An 18,817-nucleotide genomic window follows, 5' to 3' on the forward strand; every position below is an offset into this window, starting at 1 on the left:
AAGCGGTAAACGCATGAAGCGATGTTCTTGGCAACATGACGTACAGTGGTGACGGCCATCGCCTATTGCTGCTGCTGGTACACCCGCATGAAGCGGCCAGACTTGGTGGCAAAGCAGCTTTGTTTCAGCAATGTTGCTCGTTTGTAGCCACTTTAGCATTCAGTCACCTTGCATTAGCATACAAGTACAACTGCGCTAGTACCGTTTAGTTAAGTATTTTAAACAGCATGAAGCATGATAAAAACAACTATAAAAATACTTCTTAGGTAATACATGATATTTTTAATAAAATATACAGCCCCGAGGAAAGTGTACAGTGCGGCCTGACTACGTTTTTGAGATGCTGAGACTTGTAATGAGTTAGAGATGTACCTTAAAACATCCTTTTCTGTTCCACAATTCTTAACAGGCTTTCATTGAACTGCTCTGATGCATGGGTGAAGATGAGGACAAAGCAATCGTTGGCAGCCTCTTTGCTGAAATCATGTGCTAGACAAACAAACTTCGCTCGCAAACTAGATCATAAGTCACATATCTGCAATGCCTGTTGGCTTCTCTCGCAAGCCACTCCCATGCAGTGAACGAAATTTTCTGCAAACCCAGAACCTAATCAATGTGATAAGTGGCCCTCAACTCATGGCGCGAAGCCATCATGCGGTGAATTGCCTCATGCGGTCAGCGCTTTAATAATCAAATGTCAGGTGCAGCCTATTTCTAGCTCGATAATGTGTCAGCTCCTGCAAGATTTCACAAAAAGTCCTCATTTCATAAATATGCAACCATAATGCCATGCAGAAAGACTAACTCTACAGCATGACAGCAAATTTTAGTTCAATCAGAAGCAAAACAAATCAAGGGCATCAAAATGGCAAATATGCAGCAATCCTATCCAGCATCATGCAGAGCACCTAAGCACAGATAATTAACATCAAGCACCCATTACATCTGCCTCCTGAACTGGAACATTCAGCACATATTGGCGGAAAACAGTAAAATCCCATATATGAATTTAATCTGTAACTTGGTCTTTTATAAGCATGCTGCTGTACAAAATACTTATTCTATATGCTCGGGCCTTAGATTTAATATTATAATGGTAGGAAAAGGCTTCAGATTAAAATGTAAACATTTTGTAATATAGAACAGACATAGCCTGAAAAACTAATATAGGAAAGACAAATACAAAGCTCTTGTTATAATTTTTGTAATGGTTAAGTGTGACACTCTATCTTTTCTAACTTTTTCAAAAGCTTTTACTCGTTGTGAAGCATGTGCTCTGCCATCTTAGTCAGATCTGCCATGTTCCTCTTCCAAGCAAAAGAAGAAATTGAAGGTGCTCGGTCCCTTGTCTCAAGCTCTGCACAGAAAAAGAAATGAAGAGAGAGAACAAATAAGGTAATACAGACAACAACAGGCAGCCATCTATTAAGATCAGCTTCCACCTTGCTCATACATACATAGTTCAGTTTCTTTACAATTCTAATCTACAATTATTTTCAAAAATACACAGCCCCCGGCAAGCATAGCCGGAGCAACTGGGGCCACACCACGACACTGCCATTGCTAATGCATCATCGTTGCGAGGATACTACGAGTGATGACAAACTTTGCCTGCAATCTCGGAAGAGCCTGTGTGCTAGCACATATTTCACTGTTCTTTCATTACGCATTTATATTATCAAGTTGATCCAAACACGGATGATATGAATTCGTAAAATTCCCCAGCCGGAGTACACTGTGTACAATGTGTAGAATTTTGGATGCTTCGAACTCTTTCCCGCACCACTACGGATGATGCCAACGCACGAGCTGCGACTGCACCCTCGAGCATTTAAAGTCTTGATCGCTAATAGTGCGGTACACACCGTGGGCAGTGAGCGGCAGTGAGCACCCCGCACATCACCGATGCCGTGATCGCCAGTCACGCTGTACGTACCACAAGTAGCAAGCTGCGGCTGTACAGCCGTGAATGATTCCCGTCAGGCGTGAACAGATCTGAGTGAATGCATTTTTCATGCTTCTGCACGTGAATTTTGTTCATTTGGATGATAAAAAAATTTTCGGGTGATACAAACTTTTTGCGATCCTGTAAGATTCACATCACTGAGATTCTACTAATTTAAAAAAAAAAGTGCAAACTGTTTTTTACAAGGCTTATGCAAGAATGAACTTTGCCATCATTCAAAGTATCCTCAGAGTGAGCGTGCATCACCAACAGCAATGCCAAAGAACTGCTCTGCAACCCCTCTGTCCATGTTGTAGGCCACATTTTTTTTTCAAACAACACATTCCTTTATATTAAGGTTGTAAAGCAATCACAACATTTCGGTAAGCATTACAATACCATAGCAGAAAAAGTTTCTCATAATTTTTCTCATGATTTTCTCATAATTACAGAAAAACTTAAAAGATAGTTGCAAGGCAAAGCTACATGCACAATTTTATTATAATGAAAACACAAGGAACATAAGCAATGTGTTTCACTCCAAATTAATGCTAAACAAATTAATGCTTTGTAGAACAACGAATCAGCACACTAAACAACACTTGGATTGCAAGAACTGCACTGCAGATGGCTTAAAGTTGTTGCACTGCAAGTTCTCTACAATCATCGCACATAGCTGAAAACATTTACAAACCTTCAGGAATACTGCTGACATTTTCAAGCAGGGAGTCAGGGCAAGAGTCACTCGCCATGCTCAGTGATCTCGGAAGAACAGTGCAGCAGCGTTGAGGGTGAGGGTGCTTGAATATTTGCTTTGGTGTCTGGCCAAATTCCATGATTTGGACCTCAAGAGAGTGCCTTTCATAGATGTCCTGGATGCTGAGAGGAAACATGGGGATGGTTCATCACAAAACAATTTGGCTTCCATTGCACAGCACCAGACAACTATTTATGGAAATACTAAATGTTGAATAAAAAAACTGAGGAAAGTGTTGAAGAATGCTATAAGGTGAATAACCTCCATTGTTTTCCCATGGTGACCATTTGCTCCCAAGGGGCAAGCTAACTACAAGCAGTAGCTACTTGAAGTTAATGTCGTGGAAAAGTCTACAACAAATAGCCATTTCAATGCATAGCCTGACAACTTCCGAAATCGAAGATGATGTGGTTTAAACATACCTCCGTTCCAAACAAATAATGACAAATGCAACCATTCCTGACTCAGATTTTTAAATTACAGGAAAGAAACTGGAATGGACATCAAAGAGGCCCTGAAACGTTTTCCTACTCCACAGCTGCTTATTTTTCTGGGCAGTCTCCCTTCACCATTTGGAATTTCTAACATCCTCTAAAGACTAGTGTCAGGATATGTTCTGGTCGGAACCTGCATACTCAATGCCACACGTGCAACACCCCCAATGCTTGGCCAGGTATATATGAATGCACTGCTTTTATTAGATAAATTCCACCTTTCTTTTATTCTAGCTGATGAAAAACCAAAGAACGACGTCACCTTTCCTCTATTCTTGTGCAAGGAAACTGGCCAAACAAAAGCCATGCTGATACTACAACAGGAGATGAGCAGTGATTGGAAAGAATACCAGAAATGGTCACAAAGGTTTTCACAACTCCTTTTAGTTTGACTAAAATACAACAAATGGCTTGAAATAGAGGCACATTTCTTTGTCTTTATAATCATAACTTTTAATAGACACTCAAAAATAAAAGTACAGAAACAAGAACTCACCTGTCCAGATCAACACTTCCTTCATAGGTCAAATGATAATACACTGCAAAAAATAAAAATGTTGGTTTCAGGCAAATTTAGCCCAAAATAAAGCATGCGAAGTTCTTATTGGGAAGGTTTTATAAGATGGACGGCTGCTTATTTCTAGCTTTTAACCATGCTGCTACATGTAATAAACCCAGCGAAAACAACCTGCCTATTGTTGCTGCCTTTAAAAGCTACCTCTAAAATTACTTGTTGCATTGCAACACCTACATATTCACTAATTCAGATAATAGGCATTATATAGAGACAGTCAAACAAAAAATAAATGCTTATTACAAGAGGGACCCTTACAGTTCAAGGAATGCAAAAGTGATCACAGAAAAAAAAAATACAACGCAAGCACAAAAACCCTTAGTGCTCAAACAATGATCATGATGAAGGTGAACAAAATATTTGTCACAGACAAAAGAAACAATGGTACTATCCCATCCCTCTGCATTTCTGCAGCAGCCAGAGACTTCTTTGCCATATTAGTCCATGTTTCACAAAGAACTAGCAACATCAAACTTGCTATCTACCTTTGGGAACCAAATAAAAGGTGCTTCCAATAACAATTAAAAATAGTGACAAAAAAAATCCCCAGGCCTTCCCCAAAGTTGCACAGCCACTTATACTTTCCAATATAGTGTTGAACACATTCATGTGGATGGCTGGGAGAACTCTGGCTGTGACTATGGCCAATTAAGGAAAAGCAAGCTCTTTTGACTAACGAGTGCCACTGCACCAGTACAGCAGAAAACTACTGTGACCGTCCAGAGAAAAAGAAACAACAGACATCCTTAAAAAGGCCTGCATAAAAATTCGTTTCTGCATCATTAATCTTAGGACATAATATCTTATGCTCAAATAACATTACCAACTACAGCGGTCATTTTACGAAAGGTTTGTTCCACATATGTGCACTTTGCATTGGACACTTTTCACACTGCTTTGTCCAACTAGTCTAAAAGCATCTCACACAAGTGACACTGAGACTTTTAGACATTTTTTCTGTGTTTAGCACCACAGTTTTGAGAGTGAAATGCCCTGTAATTTTGTGTCATGAAATTATATGGTGACAAAGAAATAAAAGCTCTATATTTTTACATATTTTATGATATGCTAGGCTAACATTTTATGAAGCAAGTTTCATGCTTTCAGCATGATAACATTTTTAGAAACCATTTGAGATTACGGCACCTGATCTCTCTAATTGCACACACCAAGGGTACAAGAAGACCCACCATTGTCAGCTAATACCGCCTCTTCTCCGGTCTGCTTGTAGCCAAAAATTAAGTCGATCCAGTCATGAAGGTTCTCAGAGACAAAAGATGACTCAAGAGCTTCCCTACATGTGCGTATAAAATGAGCAGGGCCTGTAATGAAGAAAAGTGGCTGGCAAGCTCAAAGTAAGCAAGCAAAACAGGAAAGAACAAGAAGGAAACATGCATGAACGCACCTTGAGCCCACTGTGGCAGTTCCACGTCGCCAACAGCACAACCATTCTGGTGCTTTCCAAAGTCTAAGTTCTAAACCACACACACAAAAAACAACAAAAGAATGCTAAAACAGCGTACCACTGTCTGTTTCCTAAACATCTGCAATGCTGCTGACACCTGATGGAAGGTTGCCTTATATATTTAGAAAAAACAACAAAAGCATATGATACAGTACACCTAAAACTGTGGCACACAGCAAGATCATCGAACTAAAACATAAATAAAATAGAAGCATAGTGAAAGTAACAAGGTATAAAAACTATGTGCTACTTTTCAAACACCCAATCTGCTTTATTGCCTCAAATTTAAGAACCCTGCAATCTTAGGCAACCTTCGTGCTTTTTACCACAGCTGAGTATTAGGTATGCTGATCCATGCTCGTAATGATAAGCATTTTAAGTTTATGCCATTGTTAGGCGATGACTCACTTTCTCAACCATCTAAGAGTCATTACTGACCCTTCCTGAGAGGACAGCAAACATTAGAGGTGTGCTAACAAGTGACTACTTTGAGGCTTCTGGGTGGAGGTCACAGTACTGTTTCATTGTTGTGGGTTCGAAAGGAATAAAGGGGTCTCAAAGCTGGAAAGAAACGGGGGTGGGCACAGAACAACTGAAAGGAGTCACCAATAAGAGTCTTTCTTGGCCAAATGCTCGAGCTTGCTCCGATGACATATGCTACAGCATGTTTTTGCGCATAGTTGTATAGCTGTGTATAGCTACATAGTTGTACATGGATGTTGACACTAATCACGTGATTCTTATTGTCAAGAATGCTACCGACAGCTACTGCAGCGCTACTTTTCACACCTGAACACAAAGACATTAAGAAAAAACAAGCACTTACATCCATGAAACAAGAGAAAAACACCAAAAGGATGCACCTCATTACGACAAATACTAATTATACTCCCTTTCACATGACACTCATCAAAAGATTCACCAAAGCTGCAAAACATAATTAGAATATGCGTGGCAGCTACATACTGCAGTTAAAAGACAGTGCAGCTAGTGAGCTTCCAGCACCACTAGCTATGCATGCGGTGTCAGTAGTGAGTTTCATACTGAAGTGAACTATATTATTCCTTTTTTTGTGCCCAGAAATCTACATCCGGTTACTTATTAAAGAAGTGCTCCCAATTTTCCTTGGTCAGCAGACGTAGTTATTCTTTTTCCTTTTAGTCATCAAATGTATTCACTGCTGCCGCTACATTTTTATGCAGTGTTACCATTTGAGCAAGAAAATAAACCTGTATAAAAAGAACAAGACAACCTTTTCATATATAGACTGCTTTTAAACATCTTAAGCAGCTTATAAATCTTCCAATGAAAGCTCCCTGGGCATCACCACACTACTTGCAGGACTGTTGTATGGACCTGGCAGTAGCATGGTGAAAGTGACAGCAGAACTGGTTTGCAAGAGTCCAGAGAGGAGGTGTTTCAATGTTTCTCTCACCAGACGGAAAGGCCGATATTTCTTTGTTTGTTTTCAGTTCTTCACGACGCCATGCACTACAGTTTCTTAAAGGCTGCTTCTTTGGGGTTAAAGATTTTAGACAGCTGCCTTCCCCTACATGGCCCTTCGATGTAAAGGCTTGCCATTTCTGCCACATACGTGAACACTCTGTGCCTTTGATTTGAAAGGTTAAATTCTAAAGGCTTTTGGGGTGCCCATGTGATGAGGTGTTAGAGCTGCTAGCTACAAACTGCCCATACTAAAAAAGTTTGGGTATGCCTGCACAACCATTCCACACCAGGCATCGAAACGTCACGTCCACACATCCCACACGTTCGATGAATTCGTGGAGGGTAGCAGGACAGCAAAACCTCCAACTTTTCATTGACTTTTCAAAGAAGAAGAGCTCCATTTTTTAACTGTCTAGTGAAATGCAGGCGACAAGTCCAAACACCCAATCTGGCTGAAGCGTAGGTTTATTCTGCCATGTATGCCACAGGACTCAATTCTTAGTTCTACTTGCCAAAATACCAAATATGTCGGGTAATGAGCAGCATACCAGAGCCATTTGATTAACGCTGGCCGTGTTGCTAACTGCAACTGCTGCAGAGGTTAAAAGATTCACCTATGACTATGATTGGTCATTATCTAGATTTTCATGAAGGCATTCTTGTGAAAATGTAATGGACACTGACTATTTTATATAAAAATAGCAGACATTAACCTCAAGGCCATGAAAACAAAGTGTAGTGGGTAGAACGCATGGCGAAAGAACCACCATAGAGCTTACCAGTGAGTTGACCAAGAAGTCACCATTGCAAGTAGGGTCGTAAAACTCGGGAATAAGTTCCTTAAAGTCTGCTGCATCCGTAGTCACATTCCTCCATGTGTCAGAAATACTAAAGAACAGAAAAGTCGGCACTATCACCATCATTTCAAGTCAGCATTATCACCATCATTTCAAGTTAGTGTACTGCATGCAAAACAAAGCCAAAGACAGGCGGTACTGAAGCAAGTCTTAAAGCACACCTATTAAACATTCTGTCTGGGTGGTCGAAGCGGCCATTCTGCAGGCACAACATGTACTGCGGCACTGAAATCAGGTAAAAAACAGACCATCATTAACAAAGCAATAAATGAAAGGAAATAAGCTTATGTTACTACAATACATAGCACATTTTCTCACCACATTTCTTCAAAACAACAGTTCGTTTGGAGGCATGTTCTATGACAAATGCCACTAATTAACAAAACAGACCTTAAGAAAAATTTTATGCTGAGACCAGAAGCTAGTTTGCCTTTCTCTTGCATGCACATGGCAATTCAACATCAAACAACACTACGTCTGCCACAACTTGATTTACTGCTGCTGTGAGCTGCAGTTGTACCAGTGCTTCGGAATGCAACATGCTCTATCTTAGCTCTATTGCAATATTTTGGATCTATATGCATCTATACTGCATCCTTGCAATATCTTATCATGCACTTGTTCCAATCACCAAAATTTTAACTTAACCACTGTGTCAGTAGAGTAGTGCTGCAATAAAAATTAGAGATTAAAAGTTAAGCAGTGTGACATTGAAATGAGGTCATGTCTGAAAATTCCCTAACTGCTGAAAAACATAGCTCATCAGCTCTTTAAAGTGATGTCATTATTCTAACATGAACTAAGGAAATAAACAATGGTGGTATATATATATCGTATCCTATACTTATTGGCAATATCAAAAGACTACTAAATATTAGCAAATAAAGTGGAAACTTGAATGATGACCTCACTCGTGCCATCGAGAATTAATTTGATTGGTTTTATGGTTTTATGGGGCTTTAACATCCCAAGGCGACTCAGGCTATGGGGGCGCCGCAGTAAAGGGCTCCGGGAATTTTGACCACCTGAGGTTCTTTAACGCGCACTGACATCGCACAGTACACGGGCCTCTAGCAGTTCTCCTCCATTGAAATGCGACCGCCACGGCCGGGATCGAACCCACATCTTTCGGGTCAGCAATCGAGCGCCATAACCATTGAGCCACAACGGCAGCTTGTAAATGAATTTGAGGAAGTTTAACTAATCACACACCTGATGGCATTATTATAGTCCAAGTTTGCCCATATTAATTTAATCAGATTTTATGTTTACGGTACTATGCAAAACAAACATCTTCCAGTGCCTATATTAAAACTGTGCAACATTAAAAAATTTATACCACTTGGAATAAGTTCCAAAGAGGAAAAAGATGTACTATACAAGCTATACTGTGAGCAAAAATATACAGAGTTTAGTGAGCCACATGTCTTTTATAACCCGAATACATTCATCTCAAAACTTACATATTACATCTAGGAGTACCAAGGGCTTCATGCAACACTTTCAAGAGCGCTGCTATCAGAATTCAAACAGCCATTCTTTGTATGCACTAATACTGTTTGCGGTGTGTGTGTAAGTGAGTTTCAGATTAGAGCTGAATAATAACCAGTCAAATTATTCATGTGAACTGTTTAATGCCCAGTATTTGAATATGCAAAACATTCAAACTATGAATAACTAGCTGCCCACAGCTAGACTGTGAGTTAAACAGCCACTACATTTAAAATCTCAGAGGTCAGCATTGCACTGACATTAACATTGACATTTCCTCCTCCCTTTCTGGAAATTTTCCACGCACAACTATGTGCAGTACAACAACAGATGGCAAGTTCTGCCCCTCTGCCTCCCTTGCCGCATGCGCGTGTTGCTAGTTACTACATGTGCCTCATGCACGCGAAACTTCATCAGAATGCTGCAGTAAGCAAGGAACAACATACCTATTTACTCACGTAATGAACCCACTCGCATAATGAACCCGCCCCCCACTTTTGTTGGTCAGAATTTACATTTTTTTTTTTCACCCTCTAGCTTTTTGTAGCTGGTTCCTCAGTTTTCGCGCTGTCTGCAGTGCAGACCTTCGCTCCGCCGATAACATCACTTTGTTTATCTTTTGAGGAGAGCTCCTGCCAGAAGTGGCGGGGGGGGGGGGGGGGGGGCAGCGCAGTGCGCCCTTTGGCAACTCGGCAAGATGCTGCCCGCTGCAGGTAACACCACCACTTGTTGATCTTCTGAGGAGAGCTCCTGCCAGAGGGGTGGGGGGAGGGAGAGCACGGCGGGCACACTTGGCGAACTTGGCAGAGGGCCAGGACGTCGTGTGCTGTAAGCTAAGGCATAGTGGCGGGGGGGGGGGGGGGGGGCAGCGCAGTGCGCCCTTTGGCAACTCGGCAAGATGCTGCCCGCTGCAGGTAACACCACCACTTGTTGATCTTCTGAGGAGAGCTCCTGCCAGAGGGGTGGGGGGAGGGAGAGCACGGCGGGCACACTTGGCGAACTTGGCAGAGGGCCAGGACGTCGTGTGCTGTAAGCTAAGGCATAGTCATTCGCAATGCGCGCTCGTCACTGTCCTGTGCGGTTTTTTTAACCTCGCATAAAAAACTCGTGCCTGGCCTTCAAGGCCCGAGTTCAGCATGTTCGCGTTATCTGGACACCCCGGTGCCGCCTGCTACCGCAAAATTGCCAGATCGCGTCAAAGTGAACGATGCCAAAAACACCAGCCGCACGAACGCGTCTGACCGCTCATTCGTTGTTGATGACCGAAGGACAGACGGAGGTATGATATGAAATATCGACCCTTCCAAAAAAATCTGCTGAAACTTTTTTTTCCCGCGTTATAAACCCTCCCCTCAATCTGATGTCATACTTTTCTGGAAAAAATGTGGGCTCATTACACGAGTAAATACGGTATGGTTAGCAAGTGAAAACACATTATATGAGCAGTACGCATTTAATTTTACAGCATTTATGCATATACGCACCAACTGCTAGATATGCCACAGTAATACAAGGATTACTTAAAAAAAAAATATCTCCTATTTAATTCCTTGAAAACTGCGACAGACTGACGGGCAACTCTTTAAAAGGCGGGAGAGCAGAGAGATCTTATATACTACACATGATGTAGTTCTTGAACTTCCTTCATTGAAACAATGAGGGTCGATTGTGGTTTCTCTACAAAAAACTGCTCATTCATGGGGTATCGAAGGAAGGAAAGCACCCCACCCCTTTTCTGACATTAGTTCTTTCTAGTGCACACTAACAGCTACAGCACTCTTTTTTTTTTTTTGTGCAACAGTGTGCCTTCTGGCATGAAGCATTAATATACACTAGTTTCTGACAGCCCCCATTAAAGTTCCCTGTTAATTTGCTAACAATGAACATTAGCCTCCATGTCAAACCAGTAGAACCCTGTACCAACAGAAAAGGCCCACTGCTTAAAAACATGCATAACAGCACCACTGCTAGTAATATACTCCCCATAGGTCTACTCTTTATCATTCTCAAGAGGTGGTAATTACAGGATGCTAAATCCAGATTGTATGCTTGGCGCAGTAGTGACACCACCAAAATTAGCAATGTGGCGTACATGCTTCAAACTGGTAAGGGCTGTGGTATGATCGAGAAAGCTCTCCTTTTCTCGCCTGGATACGAAAAATTGGACCTCTCGGTTAGGCAGGGTTTCAATGTGACAGCCTCACCTTGTTTGAAGAAATTCATGAGAACTACCTCTTTCACGACCCAAAAGCCATCCATATTACACTAAGGCCTGTCATTTATTTTCTGAAATAAAATCCCATGTTACCACAACATGAACTTTCAGACTCAAGTAAACGAATCGAAATGGCACCAGTGATGAAATGCAATGTCAGCACATTTTGCCACCAGTGATCAAACTCCATAGAGAAGTTTCCTAAAATAATTTACTGATTTGTACGGATGATCTGGATGAGACACACTGTATTTAGCAGTGTGACAGCTGAACATGATTTATCCATGATGTCATTGCCACATGTCCTGCATTGCTAACTGCGTAAATGCATTGCTAACTGCCTCGCTCTGTTTATTGCCATTATTTCATCAGCTTATTTCATCAGTCGGCTTCTGCCCAGGAACGCTTCGAGCGAGCTCGTGCGTGTTCTCACCGCAGCCCGATTCGAATGTTGTGTGCTTGCGCGCGGAACGCTTGCGTCGATCCCTGCCCAGTGTGCTTGCACGCGGAACGCTTGCGTCGGTCCCTGCCCAAAGAAGCATTTTTGTGTGCGTGTTCTTGCCGCAACCCATTTGTGCTGCCATGGTGTTATCAAGCGAGGTCTTTCCCGTCGAGGAATCTGACGCCGCTGTGCAGGATCCGATGAAGAGTTTCACCCGAAGGTTTGTCTGTTGCTCTACTGCGGCATTTCTACATGTGACACTAAAAATTGCGCAGAGGAACAAGAGTAAAACTGCCTCTGACGGACACTTAGCAGGGCGGGTTCCTTCGCCGCACGCCTGCAGCGGAAGCTATTTTCTTTTGCAAAGCAGCGTGCAGTTTGTGCCTTCATGGCCGTGCAGTTAAGTACAAGCGTCAGAAGTTCGCACTTCAGCAAGCAGCTGTTGCCTGGTGTTGAACCTATGGTCTGACCGTTTTGTAAAATGCCTTGCTGGAAATACTTGCCGAATCAGTGCATTAAGTAGCGAACTGCCGTTGTTAAAGTGTGTGCTGCTGAAGTCTATTGTAGGCCAGGGGTGCCGCGTTGATTCACTAATGTGCGGACACAGACGGAGCACGCTGGCATATTTTGCCTATTGGCTGTTTTCAGGCATGGGGTGTGCATCTACTGCACTCCTGGTGGTACGGTCGTGCAGGAGTGCACCACGACCCTTCTATTCTGTGGTTGCATTTACAACGGCAGTGTGTGCGCCGTTATTTTCTTTGCCCCTGTACGCAGCTAAGTCTGTGACAGCGTAATTTACACGTAGCGCTAGCTGTGTGCCAGTGGCAGCATTGCACTGTTATTTAATCATATACTGTTGTGAATGTATGTGTTCATGCCTCTTAGCTAGCATCTTTTGACAGTAGTCTTTGGCTGTGTTGCACTGCTTCAAAAATGGGTTTTAGCTGCAATGGTTTTTTTTTTTCGAACCCTGGTAGGAAGTGCTAGCTCCAAAAAGTGTCCTTGCAGTCTTGCATGAATTGACTAGTATGTGTTTTCTTTTTTTATAGATTAAAAGAGTTACTGCATACAAGATTAACAGAATGTGGATGGAAGGACCAACTGAAAGCGTACTGCAAAGGTTGGTACAGTGGAATGAGTGTTTACCAAGGACTAGAAAAAGTTTTGTAAGCTTTTATGGGATGCTGATTCAATAAGAAAAATGTCTGTACTGGTATGTGAAGTGAACATAACTCCATTTAGATGGTTTCATGCAGCTTATGGCCTATAGGTGTAACTTTGGCATGTTTTTTTTTTTTTTTTCCAAGTTACAGTTGTGAAGACAGTGTCATGAAAACCCTCCCTTACTCCTTGTAATTTTAGATTAGTGCTGGTGGCAAGCTAGTATGCACTTATAACCGACCGGGTTCCTTACGGAATCTAGAAATTTTGCAGAGACTAAAGTCTCGAGAGGAATTGCAATCGTGTAGTGCCTGTAATTTGGTGAATTTTTGTTGGTATTCAGTACCAGCTCGAAGAACCTTTGTGTGTTAGCAGTACAGTGTGGTCCGAGAAAAGAATGTTTGTATTCTAAGGTGTTGCAGCGTAGTGGTAGCTACAGCTGGTGTTGGCACATCAGGAGCTGAATGCTCGGAACTCAAGAACAAAGCGGCAAACACCCCTCAAAGGAGGCCCAGCCCGCCAGCCAGTAGTGTTGACCGATTGTCATGATGTTGCTGTGAAATCCCATTTTGTGGAGGCAGCCACCTGCGATGTCACGCTAAGGGATTGACCGTGACGTCCCGACAAACTGTTGACGCCATTGTCTGAGGAGCCTCTTTTGAGGGTTGTTTGCTGCTTCGTTCTCTAGTTGTATCGGACTATAGAAAGGCTAATTATTGGTTGTTACTTTGGCCATCATGACTGCCGAGGTTACTGGTACAAACCAGTTAAAAGACAGTGTTGAGAACAGAATTCATAATTGGGCATCCGATATGCAGGTGTCGCATTGCTATGGCTTCGGCAATAGCATTACATATTCAGTGAGGTGAAGGTACAAACTCTGCACATTAAAAGTAATCTTTTTCTACTCCCCAGTTCTTTCGCTTAAATATGAACTGAACTGTAGGACATAGTACATAGTAATTTACTTAGTAGGTGTGTTGCTAGAATGAGTCTGGTATTTTGGCCTTTGAACAAAAGTTTTTGTTCGCTTGGTATGGCCAGTTGCCCTTTGCACAAGTTAGATATTTTTTTTATGGTTAATGAGTTGAGTGGCTTGTAAAAGTTGTTCTGGATAGACACCTTTCTTGCATGCAGGACTTGCAAGGCCTATGTTCTGAGCAGTTTTGGCAAACACTGTGCATGTGCCATTGTGCATTACCCAGAGGTTCTATAGTGGTGCATACATACCTTTGGAGCCTAGTCATCACCTGCTGCCCTTGCATTTTCTGAATATCTGCACCAGTATAGCTGTAGTTAATGCAAAAGGGCTGAAAGCAAGCTGTATGTGTTTGTATATTGCAAGTTGCTGATCAGTTATGGTTCATTGCTGATGCTCAACTTCCATTCATACCAGTAATTTTGAGGTATTTTGTGTAAGACTATTTCTGAATTCTTTCTTGCAGAAATCATTAGAGAAAAAGGTGTTGAAAACATATCAATTGAAGAGCTTATAGCAGCAGTCACACCAATAGCAAGAGGTAAGTGCCAAAAAAAATTGTTTCTGTGCTTGGTTGCAGAATCTGGTGAAGTGCATATTTTAGAAGTGAAATTTTCTTTTATCGCAGAACTACTCTTTTGGGAAATGTGGAAAAAAAAAGGCAAAGAACTTGCTTGTTTGTTTTGGTGCACTTATTTGATCCTTCGCAGATGCAGCAGACGCTGCTGCACAGAAACATGTAGTGAAAAACTTACAGGGGCTTGTATCTATCGGTTTACTCCTTAAAAGATGACAGGGCATTCTGCCAGGTGGAAGGAAGTGTGTCAGGCACATGTCGTGCAGCAAAACAGTCTCTCTTCAGGCACCTTTATTTTCATTGGATCAGCTTCTACATTTAAACTTGGTGGTAAATTGCCATGCATTGTGAAGCTTACCAGCCTATCTGTGTGCTTTCACCCGCAGTGAAAAGTTGATGGAAGGCAAAATTGGAGAAAAACATTCTTGTTGCAGTCCTTCCATTCATCCAGAGAAAGATTGTGCCTGTGCCCGTGCGATTTACACTGTGTGCCATTAAATTTCAAGCAATACTCTTGAGGCGAGAAAATAAAATTTCTTTGACAGAGTTGCCTTCCATAAACTTTTGACAACAGGTTTACGTGGGAAGAGCCCTTAAAGAGACACTGAGGACATGTTTTGGCCTAAATCAACAGATAACCGCATTCTAATGACAAAGACACTCTTTTCACCGCAAACGGAGCTTATAAAATGCAGTACATCTACACAGATTTTTTGCGTGGATCCCGGAGGCTAGGCTTCACCTTTGTTCACTTCAAAACCGTGATCACAGAGTTCCTTTCGGTGTAGGCGTCATGAGCTTGAATTGAGTGGCGGAAAAATTTTTACATACAACTTCCTTACCAGTAGACCTTTCCATCGGGAAACATAGCAACGCTTCCACCCTAGACTTTTGCAAACCAGTTCTGCACACAACAGTCCAGCAAGCAATATGGCGACTCTCCAGGAACTCTTATTGGAAAAGTCTATAAATACCTATCTGTCTTTTGCTGCTGGATGAAAATAAACAGAGCCACATAATTCGTTTTTACTAAGAACAAAAATTGGTCCTCGGTGTCTCTTTGGGCAGTCACTACAGAGGTTGACCAGAAAAGAAAGCACTTACTGCCGGTTGCCGCCTAACTTGTCTGAAATGGCTGTTCTACTGAGGACTGGAAAGGGTTAAGCAAAGGAGCGTGCATGCTTTACATTGCATTTTATTAAAAAACAGCTCAGTGTTAATAAGTTCTTGCTAAGGGACATTTGTTTTAGCAAGTGCTGTACTGTTTTGAAGGCTTCATTCATTGGGGAATTTGCTTCCCTTGCAGCTACTGTGCCGGACATCATCAAGCGTGAACTTGTTCACGAGATCAAGAATTTTCTAGATCAGCAGGCATGCGGTTAATGATGCAGCTCAAAATATTATATACCATCGAATTATTTTTAACTGGTCTTCATGCAGTCATCACATCAGCCGTGGTACCTTTCAGTAATACATGTTTGGAATTGCACATTTATAGTAATAAACTCAATATTGTTGTATGTACAAGTATTAAAACCAAACAGTGGGAAAAATATGTGTATATATTATCAAGACATCATGTGGCAAGACATCATTGACTGTACAGCAATAAATGGAACAAGCTTCCCATGAGCTTCTTTTCCCAAAATTTATGCATTCCTTGTATCCATGGGATGCTGTGATAGCTTTATGCGATTTAGAGCAAATTTTTCCACCTGTGTCTGAAATGTAAAAACATCAACAGCTGAAGAGAAGTGTCAGGGTTCCGCAGATTGCCACACCACCACTTTACCATCGCTTCCGCCTGCTGCAATAAGGCTTCCATCCTCGCACACGTGAATGCAAGTCACGGGCCCTGTAACCAAAACATGACACTTATTGCATTGCAACTGCCAGCCTCACAAGGCTTGCACAGCTTTGAAAATGAATGTCAACAAATTTTATGCTTCAGCTAGTTTTGATCTAAAGGAGCTCGCTCAATCAGTACATTGTTACATTGTGTTGTCGTGAAAGCCTGCGCCAAATAATACACTTCTACATGCAGTTGAGGGATCCTGGCTTGCCCTTTACACAACAGCATTGACGGTGGCGGAAGACAAGAACAAGGAACAGATAAAGGGAAAAAAGGGAGCATCATGAAAGCATATGCATCATATAATACATATATACTTGTAAATAAAAATAAATCTCACAATGCAGCACGCAGAAAAAAAAATACTACAGGAAAGTGGGAGGGGGGGGGGGGAAGAGGGGTGCTCACGACAATAGCAACGTAAACCTACATGAATCTGTCGCAATTCTTGTAGAGAAATGTTGGCAGCTATAAAGGGCTGGCGATGTTCCTTCGGTGCATCTAGAAATGTCTGCTATTAATTTGTTCTTCACTGCAAACAATGATTGTGTAAGCGAAGAGCGTGTGCTTTTACTAGTAAAAAAAAGAAAGTGGCACCTTCTTCAACTATTTGCACATGCAGACATTGCAGGCCTTGGAACACCACTAAAGGAGCAAGTGCACATCTTGCTCATGAAAATGAATGGCAAGTGAAATTGTAGTTTCAACAGCCTCTTGCTTACATTTAGAAAGCTTAGAATTAGTATTGTAGCAAGCTACAGAGAAGTGCACTTCCAAATTTCCACTGGACATGGTAGAAAACCTGTAAATGAACGAGCGTGTAGCCAAGTTTTAGCAGCTTGCCTGAGGAGTAGAACTATGAAACCATACTAGAGATTAAACAACATGGAGGCCTCATTTCAAGTCTTATTTTAACTTGTAATATATGACTTTTGTCCACAGGGTTCTCGGACTGGTTAGCTGGGCAAGCAAGTTTTGGTTGCACTACATACACAGGCATAAGTTATTTGCATGAAGGAAGGAAACCTTGGGAGAGGCCATATAAGCTGCACGCCAAAAAGTGTGCCACAAGCTTCGTACTTTTGCAAGGACTACTGGGAGTCTTTGGCCGACGGCACAGCCAATAGTAACGTTCAGCGCAGTGGCATAGTCTGCTGCACATGCGCAAACCACTGAGACAGCGGCTAAGTAGGTGGGGGGAGCAGGGAGGAGCCTTCACGTCCGGCTTCAAAAAATGTAGCGTAACTGCCTCTCCAGAGTTTTTTTCCTTCCTCCATGGTTGTTTGCTTTGGTTTGGTTAGGTGGAAAACCATAGTTCGCAAGCTTTGCCCTGTGCCTATGGCAATTTTTGCTAACTGGGAAAAAGCACATCCCATTTGGACAGCAAGTTTAGTTAAAATATTGGACTATTCTTCACCCACGGTGCACGAATTTTCACCCATGACTGAAGCGAACCCCGATCGGACAGTGGCATGAAACAAATTGCGAGGGGGTGGACACTTAAGCTCCACCTTACGGGTATGATGCAACAGCGTTAATGGTTGTTTGCTACTTTCTTATTTAGTACCTATTTCTAATTACACTCATTAGCATACATCAGTACGCATATTAGACCACATGATACAGGACACACAAGGTCTCTCGTTAAACAAGTCAAACCAACATGCCTCCACAGGCGAGGGATAGCATGACTGACCTGCAACCCATAGGGTGATGGGTTCGATTTCTAATTATCCCGATTTTTTTTCAGCATAATAATTTACATCCTTACATGCCATAATGACATTTCAGTCATACAAACTCTTAATCACAATTAAACTCAAGTTTCAATCATTTTTATTCCACTTCTCAAAGTGTGATGTTATGACCTTGTTGACCAGTTGGGTTTTTCTCAACAATCCCAATGCCAACAAACACGACTGTTTTTTTCGCTGAACATGAGCTTAAGGCTGTCACATAATATTTGCGTTAAAAGTGGCCACAAGGCAGTTCAACATTCTAAAGCATGCATTCATTACCTGCTATAAAAATTTTCATATATACTGGAATAAGTATAATAGTATAGTAGTCATGTGATGTCATGGGTGCCATTTTGTGGTACAGCATGCAGTTTCAGCAGTGCAAGCTGGAGAAGGTGGCAATAAGCCGATTAGATAGGCCTGCAGCCTTTTGCCTTACTACATGCGCCAAAAAAATGACTGTCACCGTGGTGTTGCTGCACATTCCTTATTTTTTAGCTGTTTAGTGTAGGTCTACGCCACATAGATGTTGAATTTGTAGACCTTGCACGATAAGTAGGTCTTAAAAAGTGTCCCATACCTCATTAGACAAATTTCCTGTGGAATGTTTCTGAGCTCCATATTGCCTGTGTCATGCAGAAAACATTACACTGCATTAAGCTTCAACTCTGCCCCTGCCATTCACATGTGGAATAAAATCATGCAGGACTACAAGGTGTAAAGGTGGAAGAATCACTGGTATACTAACGGTATTGTGTTCATTATTAAACCATGGAACACTTTTAAAGAACACACAGCTTCCCAACTTGGAACATGACTA

General features: G+C 41.9%; 3 protein-coding genes across 4 annotated transcripts in view; 1 reads left to right on the top strand and 2 right to left on the bottom strand.

Annotated features, from left to right (window-relative positions):
* The window catches only part of LOC144114341 (protein FAN-like), a 34,796-nt gene extending 23,416 nt beyond the window's left edge, over positions 1 to 11,380 (bottom strand). The window contains exons 1-8 of the mRNA XM_077647995.1: positions 11,234 to 11,380; positions 7,700 to 7,763; positions 7,461 to 7,569; positions 5,176 to 5,245; positions 4,961 to 5,092; positions 3,693 to 3,735; positions 2,640 to 2,824; positions 1,258 to 1,357 (exon numbers count right to left, since the gene is read on the bottom strand). Of these exons, the coding sequence (XP_077504121.1) occupies positions 1,258 to 1,357; positions 2,640 to 2,824; positions 3,693 to 3,735; positions 4,961 to 5,092; positions 5,176 to 5,245; positions 7,461 to 7,569; positions 7,700 to 7,763; positions 11,234 to 11,288 (758 nt within the window). The 5' untranslated portion in view covers positions 11,289 to 11,380. The remainder of the gene's footprint in view (positions 1 to 1,257; positions 1,358 to 2,639; positions 2,825 to 3,692; positions 3,736 to 4,960; positions 5,093 to 5,175; positions 5,246 to 7,460; positions 7,570 to 7,699; positions 7,764 to 11,233) is intronic.
* Positions 11,381 to 11,405: 25 nt separating this feature from the next.
* Positions 11,406 to 16,054, top strand: LOC144114343 (transcription and mRNA export factor ENY2-like). Of its 2 annotated transcripts, none has more exons than XM_077647999.1 (4): positions 11,406 to 11,906; positions 12,739 to 12,809; positions 14,296 to 14,370; positions 15,713 to 16,054. In XM_077647999.1, the coding sequence occupies exons 1-4, from the start codon at positions 11,545 to 11,547 to the stop codon at positions 15,787 to 15,789; spliced, it is 585 nt and encodes a 194-aa protein (XP_077504125.1). In that variant the 5' UTR covers positions 11,406 to 11,544; the 3' UTR covers positions 15,790 to 16,054. The 2 variants fall into 2 exon arrangements, with proteins under 2 accessions (XP_077504125.1, XP_077504126.1); XM_077648000.1 differs by lacking the exon at positions 11,406 to 11,906 and adding an exon at positions 12,165 to 12,455.
* A 68-nt stretch (positions 16,055 to 16,122) lies between these two features.
* The window catches only part of LOC144114340 (protein FAN-like), a 43,988-nt gene continuing 41,293 nt past the window's right edge, over positions 16,123 to 18,817 (bottom strand). Inside the window, exon 18 of the mRNA XM_077647994.1 lies at positions 16,123 to 16,261. Coding sequence (XP_077504120.1) covers positions 16,164 to 16,261 — 98 coding nt within the window. The 3' untranslated portion in view covers positions 16,123 to 16,163. The remainder of the gene's footprint in view (positions 16,262 to 18,817) is intronic.

Source organism: Amblyomma americanum, chromosome 1 (assembly GCF_052857255.1).
Source record: "Amblyomma americanum isolate KBUSLIRL-KWMA chromosome 1, ASM5285725v1, whole genome shotgun sequence".
NCBI lineage: Eukaryota > Metazoa > Arthropoda > Arachnida > Ixodida > Ixodidae > Amblyomma > Amblyomma americanum.

What these genes read in the sequence shown, in the direction of transcription:
- LOC144114343 (XM_077647999.1), top strand. Translation starts at nt 11,545, where the DNA reads ATGTCCTGCATTGCTAACTGCGTAAATGCATTGCTAACTGCCTCGCTC. An exon ending in ATGAAGAGTTTCACCCGAAG is followed by an intron (nt 11,907 to 12,738) that starts GTTTGTCTGTTG and finishes CTTTTTTTATAG; the next exon opens with ATTAAAAGAGTTACTGCATA. An exon ending in AGTCACACCAATAGCAAGAG is followed by an intron (nt 14,371 to 15,712) that starts GTAAGTGCCAAA and finishes CTTCCCTTGCAG; the next exon opens with CTACTGTGCCGGACATCATC.